The sequence below is a fragment of the Onthophagus taurus genome, chromosome 5, assembly GCF_036711975.1.
Source record: "Onthophagus taurus isolate NC chromosome 5, IU_Otau_3.0, whole genome shotgun sequence".
Classification (NCBI taxonomy): Eukaryota; Metazoa; Arthropoda; class Insecta; order Coleoptera; family Scarabaeidae; genus Onthophagus; species Onthophagus taurus.
This window is the reverse complement of record NC_091970.1, coordinates 8,994,703-9,007,353: the sequence shown is the minus strand read 5'-3', so window position 1 is coordinate 9,007,353 and position 12,651 is coordinate 8,994,703. Positions and strand designations below refer to the sequence as shown.

At 37.3% G+C, this 12,651-nt stretch overlaps 1 protein-coding gene across 2 annotated transcripts in view; it reads left to right on the top strand.

Annotated features, from left to right (window-relative positions):
- LOC111418638 (dynein heavy chain 3, axonemal) overlaps positions 1–11,893 on the top strand; it is a 62,777-nt gene extending 50,884 nt beyond the window's left edge. Inside the window, exons 21-23 of one of the 2 annotated variants that reach the window (XM_071195940.1) lie at positions 11,211–11,249; positions 11,325–11,363; positions 11,454–11,893. In XM_071195940.1, the coding sequence (XP_071052041.1) occupies positions 11,211–11,249; positions 11,325–11,363; positions 11,454–11,750 (375 nt within the window). In that variant the 3' untranslated portion in view covers positions 11,751–11,893. The remainder of the gene's footprint in view (positions 1–11,210; positions 11,250–11,324; positions 11,364–11,453) is intronic. The other variant, XM_071195941.1, reaches the window with a different exon arrangement.
- Positions 11,894–12,651: the final 758 nt, after the last annotated feature.

Here is a 12,651-nt window from a genome sequence, read left to right as displayed (position 1 = left end):
AATCATACGATGAAAAAAATTGTCAAAAAATATCCGATGAACATGAGAATTTTTCACTACAGAGAGTAATTGCCTAACTACTTCACCATCCAAGCCTAATTTTGATTTTCCCGTTTTCATTGCGGCTCCAGCGTAAGGTTCAAAGTGAAATAAATATCCGTCAGATGAACATAAACACCAAAGTTTGAAACTGAATCTTACCGGTTTCCCTTTGATAAACATTTTACATGAATGGCGCCCAAAATATGGAACCATTTGTTCATCAATAGATAAATTGTGACTAAAAACACCAAATTGTAAATTTTTTTTGTTTATAAGCTGAAGGAATGGTCGTATTTTTGCAAATTTATCAGATGGATCTAATAGACTGTTATCTGATAAATGAAGGTTTCGTTTTATGTTTTGAAATGTATTACGACTCATGGTTTTTTTGACAATTTCGACCCCTTTGTCTTCTTCATTAGACCAAAACATAGGAATTATTGGTAATGTGTGATATCCAGAAAGTAAAACAATACCTAAAAATTTTAATAATTGTTCTTTGTCTAAACGAAAGATTGGTCGATTATTGTCGTGTGCGTATTTTAAAGAAAAGTTAATAATTAAATTTAGCATTTCATCATCGAAATATAAAAAAAATAATTCCAAAGGCGTCTTTTCCACAAGTTTTTCTCGAAGAACATCATGATCTAAAGATTCGATTAATAATGCGGAGTGTATGTAATCGATCTGACTTTTTTTCCATTTTATATCAAATCTATTTTCTTTTTCCTTCATAAGACGGCGTTGTTTCACCGCGAGGAACTCATCGTCTGAGGAATTGTATTCGTCTGCATTGGGTACTTGTACCTCGTAAGTACCGGCGATGTCTATGTTCTGAGGACAATTCATAGACGTTAAATTTTCGTCGTCTATACACTCCTCATCTGTTAGGTAGTCAACAGGAGGAGGAATATAAACAGCATCCACGACGGCTAAAGTCAATATCGAATAAAAATAAATTTTAAACCACAACAAAATAATATAAGAATTACCTCCCTTTCTCTCTATTTCCAGTTCATTAACAATTTCTTCTAGAGAAGCATCTAATTCCCTTTTTGTGAGAAACCGAGACATTTTGCACAAAAACACACTCTTAACGCAGTATTCCATAAATGACTAAATTCGTTCGGAAATTCACCTAACAGACGCGTCTAAACTGGTTTCAAATAATACGAAAGATGATGCAATCCTTATATCTCTTCATACGTCGTCCCAATGGTGCGTTTTTGCACCATTAATGTTTCAAGTCGTATTTTCAGAATCCATATTTTTATTTCGCGTTTCAAGATATATATGAGGAAAGTATGCACTAAAAACTTGCAAATGAAAAAATTTTCAAGAATTTTATGCACTAAAAATAGTTTTATTTTCATTGTATATTTTGAACAGAAATGTTCAATAGAAAAGAATTGATGTAAATATGGTTTAAATAGCAAGAATTATGAAATATTTTGATATGTATAGCCTAACAACCTTATACTGTTATCGTACAAACAGCTAACACCTTTAAATTTGGAAATGTATGGCTGTAAAATAATTTTAAAAACGCCGGTGCGTTTTTACACCAGTGGGACTAAATGGGTTAAGGCCACACAGGGAAAGAGCGTCCAGGAAATCGGACGATCGAGCACTGCCGGTACCGATACGAGAAGCCACGCACGAGCGATAAGTGGCATCAAGCGACCACGTAATTTCTGGTAGATTGAAATCACCGCAAATCAAAAATTTATCGTCAGGACACTGCTTAATAATTGAGACAAGTTGCTCAATGAAGGAGGCAAGAGCTACATTATCATGGGGTGGAATATATATGCAACAAACGTGCAAGCTGGAGTCACCGTCGCGCAGCGTAACACAAACCAGTCAGGCTGCCGCACAGCAGCCAACGCATCAGAAACACCGATCAGAACACCACGTCCCATCAACCTGCCACCACCCACGTTTGGCCTATCGCATCTAAAAACTTGGTACGAATGAGGCAAAACCTCCGAGGAGTAGATACCTGGGTGGAGCCAGGTTTCTGTTAAACAAATAACATCAAATTCCGCATTGAGCACACTGTTGTACAGGGTGGGCAAATTTGGGTGTTATAGGCTATCTCAGAAACTATAAGAGATACAAAAAAAGTAGGTGCCATGTCCCGGTCTCTTTTTCCGAGACTAATCCAATCCCGTAAAGACCAAATCTCTATCTTCTTTTGTTTTTAAGTTATAGCCAAAAAGTGAAATTTTAGTGATTTCAAAAAATGCTCGTATTTCATTTATTTTTCAAATTAGAGAAATGGGGTTAATGCATTCTTAAGACACTTTTTTGAGTAGAATATACTGCCGTTGAAAATTTTTTAACATAGCTGATAATTTTTGAGATATAACATAAAGTTGTATTTTTTTAAATACAACCTATACTTTATTATGATGTTACTGAAAAGAGCATATTTTTAGCTTTCCAATGATGTATCGCACGCATGATGTTTCTGGGGAAAATAAGCGTTATTTTTCAATTTTTAAAATATTAAAGATTAAAATTCAAATTTTTAATTATAGTAGGCGAGGAAAACGCTAAATACTACTTAGTTACTATAGCAACGTGAGTTTACTTGTCATTTCATTCATAAATTTTGCGAAACGAGTTTCCCGTTTAAGAAGTTCCGCATTATCTTTAAAGAAAACGATAAAATTAAAATTAAATATAGAATATATTGGAGTCCGCTTTGAAGATGATACATAAGTCTTCATATCCCCATTCAAACGGTGTTTCAATGGAAAGTCCACTCCCAGTTTATGATTCCTAATTTTCCTCTATCTCACCCAATTTCAAAAGAAAAGATTGCTGATATCAAAAAACTTCTACATCTTATGTTTGGGGAGAACTGGGAAAATACTACCGAAGATTTCATTCATTGATACCGAACTGTTCTAATCTTACAACCAGTAAGTTGAGTAGAAGAAGATGACAGTTTATGACTCTTTAGTTCCTGAAGTTGTCCATATTTAATTATTCATTAATTAATACATTTCTTGTATTTTTAATAAACAAACTTTAAATGCTAATCATTTTTTATTGGTGAACAAAGTCAGGGATAAGATGCTGAGAAATTTAAATTAACTATTCAAAGTTTTTATTCGTTGGTACAAAACCAACATATCCTGAATAATGGTACACAACCAACTTTATTCTGTCATATTCGTGCAAAACCATATATTATAGCCACTAGGTAGTATTTACTGTCCGGATCCGCCTACTATAATCAAAATTTTGAACATTAGCGCTTACTATTTTCGAATTGAAAATTAACGCTTATTTTCCGCAGAAACATTATGCGTGCGATACATCATTGGAAAGCTAAAAATATGCTCTTTTCTTTAACATCATAATCGAGGATAGTTTGTATTTAAAAAAACACAACTTTGTGTTATATCTCAAAAATCATCAAGTATATTTAAAACTTTTCAACGGCAGTATATTCCACTTAAAAAAGTGTCTTAAGAACGTATCAACCCCATTCCTATAATTTGAAAAATAAACGAAATATGAGCATTTTTTGAAATCGCGAAAATTTGACTTTTTGGCTATAACTTAAAAACAGAAGAAGATAGAGGTTTGATGTTTGCGGGATTGAATTAGTCTCGAAAAAAGAGACCGGGACATGGCACCTACTTTTTTCGTATCTCTTATAGTTTCTGAGATAGCCTATAATAACATCCAAATTTGCCCACCCTGTACAGAGCAACAAGCTTGGTTCTTAAACCGCGGGTGTTCTGGTAGTACACGGTAATAGGTGACATGATTAATTTGTCTTGGCCTAAAAGAAAAGTGTTTATAAGTTAGATGAAACAAAAACAAAAAAAAAATTACATTCGGTCTATTTCCTTATCGCTCTTAACATGAATTGCACGCGAGTCTGGATCCTTTCGAACAAGAATTTTACTATTACGAATCCAGACAAACTTATAACCTTTCTCTCTAGCCACCCCACGGGCCCGACCAAATAGAATCTTGTTCTGCGGCGTGAGATGCTCATTAACAAAACACCTCTCCGCAACACCCTCAATCTTGAGACCCGGACGTACACCAGCAGGAACTGATCGTTTCTTCAACGCAGCAGCGGCCAGGAAGTTATCCCGTCTGAGACGACTGCAGAACTTCACAATAATGGTCTTGGGGGCTACCGACCAAGGTCTTTCTGCCCGTGATTTTTGTAGTCGGCGGCTTGCTTCAGTCTTCTCTGACGGCCAGGAGTTTTTGGAAGAGAAGAGGTGGGTTGTTGCGAGGGTGGAGTAATGGAGTCGATATAAGCGTGTGTTGCAAGGCGTTGGTAGGAAAATTTAGAATGGATTTATCGGACAAAGATTGAAGACGGGTATGGATAGGGGGTATATCGGTAAGTTGGTATAGCAGATTATTGCTAGGGTTAAAGAGGGGATTACGGGGGTTCCTAATTCGGGTGATGGATCTCAGTGCAGATCTTTCCGCTACTTCCAGGTGGTACTTCGTTCTTCTTGGTGCGTTGCTTAGCAGTATTGATCCATATTCTATGATGGGCCTGCATATGGTCTTGTAGATGTGCGAGGCACATGAGGTAGAGATTCCGCGACCGCTGAACGAGAGAGATTTAAAGTGTTTGGCGCGTGTCTTTACTTTCATCTTCACCTTGGTTGCATGAGTGGAAAACTTAAGCGTTCTGTCAAGTATTATGCCAAGATACTTGCAGGTTGGTGAGACGGAGATTGCCGTTGATTGGATTGTAATTGTGGGAGAGGGAGCGCGGGGTGAGAGGAATGGGACAAAAAATTGTGTTTTTGTGGGATTGAGTAGGATGCGCCATTTTCGGTACCAATTTTCCGTTTCGTTTATGAGCGTCTGCAGCTTACGGACCGAGGAAGTGATATCCCTACTGTGCGAGACCAATGCTGTGTCGTCGGCATAAAGTAGTGCGTATGCAGTGAGGTTAAAGGCGTCTGGGTTGTCGTTGTAAAGATCGTGGCAGAAAAGATTGTATAGAGAGGGAGAGATAGGCGAACCCTGAGGAAGGCCTTGCTGAGCGGAGAAGCTGTGGGAGAAATGATTTTTCAACTTCACGATGGAGGAGCGATTCGACAGGAATTGGTTTATCAGGGTTAGCAGATAGTATGGCGTTTTTAGCTTATCCAGTTTAAATAGCAATCCTTTGTGCCACACGGAGTCAAAGGCCTTTCGGACGTCCAGAAAAACTGCTGCAGATTTCAGTTTTATAAAACGTACCGCCTGGAAGTTGGAAACCAGAATAGTTAGTGGCTGGGACGTTGATTTGCCGGATTGGAAGCCAAATTGGTAAGGCGGAATTTTCTTTGATACTGCAGCCAGGAGCTTGTTCTTCAAGTGCGTCTCGAAGAGTTTTCCAATTACGGGGAGCAGTGAGATGGGGCGATAGTTGGCTGGATCAGATAGAGAAGAATCCTTCTTGGGAATACAAGTTATAATAGACGTCTTCCAGTCGCGCGGGAAATGCTGAGTCGTAAGGCAAAAGTTAATTATTTTTCTGATAAAGCCATGGATGTTAAGATCTAGACTTCTAAGCAGTTTCCTTGTGATGTTATCATAACCGGGAGCGGTATCTTTTCCCTGTCCAAGAAGAGTAAAATATTCGTCTTCCAACATGAGAGCATCTTCGGGTGTCTCGAACGGTGTCAAAAATGCGGATTCGTACCAATTATCTATAATGTTTTTATTGTGGGGACAAAACGAAACATCCTCGGTAAAGGTGAATACACCTTCTAGGTAGTCAGCGTGTATGTTGACAATCTCTTCAGGGTTGGAGTGCACACCGCCATCGGTAGGATCAATGAGCTCCTCCGTTCCAGGTGTCTTTTGGTATCTTGATAGTTTTCGAATTTCGTGCCAATAGTTTCTTCCTTTACACAGTTTTATTTTGTCACAGGCTTCCATGTACTTTTCCGTTCTGTATTGCTGAATTAGTTTCTGTATCTTTTTGTTGAACTCATTAAACTTCTTTTTCAACTCAGGCACTTCATATACTCTGAAGTCTCGATATAGGCGTCTTTTCTCCTTGATGAGTCTGATAATAAATGGAGGTAGCGGAAAACTGTAGTGTTTGGTGGTTCTGGATGGGCTCGCTTTGTCTATCGACTCCTTAAGACATTTGTTAAACCTTGAGATCGTGTCAACTGTGATTGTCTGATGTGCTTCTATGAAGTCTTTCATTATTGAGTTAACTGTCTCCATGTCGCAAAGCTTATAGTTTTTAATTAAAGTCGGAACAGGTTTAGGTACGTTGGTTGTGACGTTGACATAAACTAAAATGCCCAAGTGATCGGAGCATAAATCCGGAACAACTTCTACCTGTGTAATTAAACTGCGGATGTTTCTTGTGCAGAATAGTAGATCAGGAGTAGAGTTCGGATTGTTTTCCATAACGTACGTGGGAGGAGTCGTGATTTGTACGAAATTGGACATATTCAGGAAATGTCTTATGTGTTTCCTTTTGGTTGGATTCGGATTGAAGTCACCAATTATGAGACATTTGTCATGCAGTGAGGCCATGTTAAATATGGATTCTTCAATTTTACTAAACGGGTGGATATAAATTAAGAAAACATGTATTAAGTCTGTCCCGATAGTGATACAAAAATGAAGTGCATTATTTAATGGAGAGTTGATTGCGGGGGGGTTGGATTTTCTCAATTGTATCGCGGGGTGGCCCATAGCCACCGCTCCTCCTCTGACTCCTCTATTTATAATATTGCCGTGATTTTGGATTGACGTCCAGTTTCTAAATGTGATGGAAGACTTCGATTTTGTTTCCACAAACATTGCGCAACGGATATGATTGTCAATGATGTAGTTTCCGATCAGGTGTGATTTCGGGTGGTAGCTGTTAATGTTTGCGTACAATAATTTTATGCTGGTCATTGTTGATCTTGCGGAATCGAGGATTGGTAGCCGTGGATAGGTTCTGTAGGAGATGGCTTAGAGGTGTCCTGAAGATCAATCATGATAACGTACATGTAACTTCCAGAAAATGCGACAATCGTATCGATTTGGTAGTTTTCTACAAATTTCCGTTTGAGGGAATTGATAAGCTCTTGACGATCGCGTGGTTTGGGTGAGTTAATTTTTGAGAGGTAGGTATCAATAATGTGGTCGTGAATGGTGATTGGTTTATGTATGCGTGTTTCTTTTGTTTTTGTAGAAATTTGGTCAGATTTTTTATTAGCCGATTTTATTCTAACGTTAGGGACTCCTCGAATGGGAGCTGTGGGGCGGTTCTTGCATTTTAGTGACCAGGCACTGTGTCCCTCCAGGCCGCAGGATTTACATTTCTCAGGTAGCTGTGAGGTGCATTTAGTGGTACTGTGTGGGCCGAGGCATTTTGAGCACTGCACTGTGGCAGTGCATTTGTCTGAGGTATGAGAAAATTCGTCGCATCTACTACACGGGATCGGCATTGGCGGTGGAGCGCGGCTTTCAAACACAGGAAAGTGGTTGTTTTTGAAGAATACTCCTGCTTGCAGAAGCTTTTGATAGGAGTCGACACACCCGGAAATTATCCTAATTTTATAGGTGGGCTTATCTGTGGCTTTAGAGATAATTCTTTTACAGTATCTGTGTGATATATTAAGCGAGTTCAGATGTTCGCTAATTTCTTGATCTGTAATTTCAAGATCAACGGAAGCAATAACTGCAGAGTATGAGGCCGATGGAATTTTTTTAATAGATGGTGTAAAATTTCTTGATTCAGAAAACTCTGAGATGATGTTTTGATTTTTTAGTAGATTTAAATTGATGGTTTGTTGTGGTTTGGAATTTTCCGATTTAATCATAAAGCCCTCTTTTGTTTTTATTATAATGTCACGTGGATTAAGTGAGTGTTTCGTCCAAATTTCGGACAACTGAATCCTGCTTAGCGGAAGACTTGTTTTTATGAAGAACACCGAGTTGTAGATTTTTGTCTGTTGTTGGTACGTAAGCGGGCGATCAGAGAACCGGTTAGCGGCTGGAGCACGTGGAGTTCGAAAAATTGTTGGTGTTTGCGGTGGATAATTTTTATTTTTAGGTGGATGCGGAACTTTAAATGCGGAATCACTGCCGCTAGTGTTTTGTTTTTTGTGAGGACGATCCGTGTGTGTGTATTTTTTCGGGCGGCCGCGTTTTTTGTTAGGGAGTCCGAACTCACCGTCCGGGTCCTGGTCGGATTCCGAGGCCGAAGCCCCCGAGCCTTGCGTTTCCATAGTTGTGATCACACCCCCACAGATAGGAAAATTGTTCACGTAGGTAGTAAACTAAAATTTAATTAAACCACTGCTATTAAACACGCTAAAGCCGAGAAAAGCAAGAGCATGCGTGACTCGTGCAAATGTCTTGAGAAGACTGGGAAATGTCAGGGATATATTTTCAGCGTTCAGTCTATCAATGATTTTCATCTGCTCCTGGAAGCGCTTCACAGTCACCTCAAAATCAGACACTCGCTGACTACAGAACTCCACCGACTCGACCAAATTGTCATATCTAGAGCTCATCTCACGCATATCCGTTCGCATCTCTCTGACCATATCAAAAATTGTTTCAAGAGAGACAGGCGGAGCATGTTCGGCCGCAATGCTCCCGGGAATAGATGTGCTGATGAAAGAACGGGAAGTACGTCGTGCGGGCGGCGGAGGCGATCTACAGACGGAACATCTCCACGACGCTCCGACGACTGACAGTGCCACGGCAGAATCTTTAGCGATGTCCACACATTTGGCGTGAAACCACGCCCGGCACGAGACGCATTGAACACCAGGGGTGATATTAAAAATAAATCGCATGCAAGCGTTTTACACCCTACCAATATCAACCGCATCAAGACATGGTTTGTAAACCGGATTACAGTAGTTAAACAACGAAAGTACCACAGCCTTACATAGATTTGTTTTCAATTTGACACTAAAAATGTCTTCAAAACAGTACAACAATTTTAAATTTTGATAAGCTATACCAATTATTTTAGAAATATAATTGCGGTATCTGAAAGAATTGTCTATAATTAAACCCAAGTTTATGGCCTGTGACACAATTGGGATACTCACACCACCAAGTGTAATATCAACATTGCGACTCACAGATTGTACTATTCTATGCGCCAGATTTGATATACCAACACGAAATAAGTAGACATAATAGACGTTTATCCTCAAACTGCCGAGGTCGCTTGCGGGCGAGGCAGTAGAATGCAGAATCCTCCGGGGCTGCCTATATGGTATTAGTATATCAAATCTGGATATGTCTGGGTTTTTTGCCAAAATATATAAAGAACGATTTTTCTTCAAGCTAGAATGCTGCAAAGCAGAAAATTTCGAATTGATGTATTAATTACTGTATTAATGATGTATTAATTAATACATAATGTTTTATAAGAGGAAATTTGTCATATAAACATTTTACCGACACTCTGAAAATTGTTTGAAAAAGTTATAATGCAAAAACTTCAATGTATCTAGGTCTAGATAGAAGAATTTGGATACAAGGTGTACTATTTTGTTGTAAACATGTTTTGTTTTTGAATAACTTGAAAACAACTAAATATTCTGTTTGGATTCGATCATTTTATTGAAATTTGGACTTGTACAATTTGTTTAGACACTTTCTGAATGTGATGTTTGTTCGGGCGTTTTTTGTAGTTTTATGTTGCTCGAGCTTGTTGACATAAACCTTCCTCTTAAAGTATTCCTACAAGGAAAAGTTAGGATTCATCAAATCAGGCGAACGCGCCGGCCAGTAGCAAATCCATTATTAATTGAGAAGTATGGCATGTTGCGTCATCTTGCTGGAACCAATAGTTCTTCATGTCATTTTTTTCGAGTTCAAATGCCAAACCGTCATCGTAGAGTGGCCAAACTGTTGAGCTCGGCGCCGAACAGAAATTTGATGACACTTTCAAATATCGGCTCTCTTAACTTTAGAATTCGATGTTGCCAAAAAATCACTGGCATTAAATTTTGCTACTAAACTTCGAATTGTCTTGGCTGTGATGCAAGGTAGTGATTTGGAGGAAGATGTAGAATAGCTACAAGATACTTAGAAATTTAGCGATCTTGGTATTTGAGGAAAAATAGCATCTCATGACAGACTTGTATCTTTACCAAAATATTTAATGAACGATTTGGCCCCAAATCTATCTTTACCAATAATCTTTACCACATCAATATGAAGTTGTCAGATTTGCAGAACTCTGCTAGTGAAGATACACGATTTCTTGTTTCTAGTTCCTCAGCTCTCTTCGTTCTTTTAAAAATGTTGTTACATTATTCCACATAACTGTTCCTCTCCACCTTTTGTTGCCCAGTCCAGTCCACTCTCACCCTTCATATTCCCTTTTATATCTCCTGGTATTCTCCAGGTACCTTTGTGGATATTTTTTTCTATCAAACGAAGTACTTTTCATGAAAACTGTGTTTCCCAACGATATCTCTCAATATTGGTTGGTTTTAAAGTTTCCTAGTGTGATTATGGTGTCCTGTTTTAGTAAATCATCGCATACAGATTAAAATTTTTCATAAAATTCTTCCACCACATCATTCTCCGCATCTTCCATTAGGATATATACATTTACTTAATTCTTTTGTCCCTGACTTTCCAAGTCTGTCTTTTGGGTTACCATTCCTTAGTTGATTTATGCTGGTTATTTAAGAGTGCCATAAACCATCTTTCGTCTGATAAGTACTGTGAGAGTCAAAGACGTAGTAGTTGGATTTGTTGTCTCAATGGGCATTTTTCAAACTGATTTGATGATGAGTACCTTATTTCACCTTATTTCAAATCAAACCAAATATCTAGGTATGATTTTAGGCACAAAACTGCGATAAAATTTTAGTTAGTGATGGTAGAACATTGCTGAGTATGCCTTAATTTAACTCAAATCAATGAGCTGTCAATTTCCAGTTAGATATGAGACAAAATTTCCACATAATACCAACAGGAAGCAATGCCAAACGTATTTCTTGGTTAATTTAGCGCGAATTTTGAAGCAAAATCGTTCCTTCTATACCTTGAAAATGTGAAATAGTAGTTGCGTGACGTCACGAACGGTCCGTCGAGTTATACACTTATTTCCAGGATGTAGCAGTCCCTTTAGATACTAAGATCATTATGTTGAATTAAAAAATATTATATTTATCGCTGCAATTATAAAGGATTTTGATCAACGTGATGAAATTAAAGAATTAATCGAGGTAAGTAAAACAAAATAAAAAATTAATTTATTAACTTAATTTATATTAATTAAATAAATTTACGAAATTACTAAGTACACCAAAAATCAAGAGGAATTTTCGGTTATATTCTATGTAAGTTAACACAAAAAAGACTTAATTTATTATATTTAAGTTTACTTAATCGCCATTTTTTTGGTTAATTTTTACTTTTTTTTATTTTAGGGCTTATTTTTGGAAGGAGCACGTTGGGACAGAAAAAAGGGACAATTAAACGAATCTTTTCCGAAAATCTTATTCGATACTGTACCGATAATGTGGTTAAAACCGGTAGAGAAAACCCAGTTTAGAACAAGACCTTGCTACGATTGTCCGATTTACAAGACAAGCGCAAGACGGGGGACTCTTTCTACAACGGGACACTCCACGAATTTCGTCATGTTCACCACATTCGATAGCGATGTTCCCCAGAAACATTGGATCAATCGGGGAGTTGCTTCGTTGTGTCAACTCGACGATTAAATTTTAATCATCGAGAGTAAGAATTTTTTTTTTCAATTTTATCTAAATAGAGATTTGAAAATATACAGGTTTTCATTTATTTATTGAGTGAATTATTTATTTATCAGGTTCTTTTTTATAATTAATATATTTCATCACATACATTGCGTATATTTGGTTGCCTATCCTTTCAAAAAATGTTTTAATTTAAGCCTTATATCCAAATTTTATTTCATACGGTTTTAAATTTTAAACAATTTAATTATTTTCTCATAATAAACTTTAAGATATTATCTAAATTATAGCAAATTATTTAAACATTGATATTTTTTTCATAAAACTAACCTTATTTTATAAATGTCAAAATGAAACAAATAATGCGAAAAGAATACCACAACATTTATTATATACTTAATAAATTACTTATTAATAATTCTAAATTAATTAATCTCTTTATTGAAATTTTTAATAATTATTTTAAATTGTTACAATAATTTTAATGTATCATTTCAACGTTAGATGGCACCACCATCAATGACGTTTATGTTGACCACCAGCCATATTAGCAACTGGCTAAGAACTGTTTTTCTAGTAAATATTGTGTATTAATTAGCGGATTTCGCGAGTGTCTCCGTGCGAAGTCTTCGGATTTAGGATGAGGGGCCACGACGTGACGCCGCTAAGGGTATACGTGGGCGAGGATCCGCCGCTAAGAATCAGTTCCGGACATCAACGTAAGTCGATTTTTTGGTTATGTCAATCGACCTTGTCGAAAAAAAAATATTTACGTCACTTGGCGCGTATTTACTCCTTCGATTAAGCCTTCGTTATCGCGTTCGGTTTAATTCTGAATGAATTTGATTTGTTTTTATCACAAAATAATCGAGGTATTATCATAAAATGAATTTAACGATTACAGGTT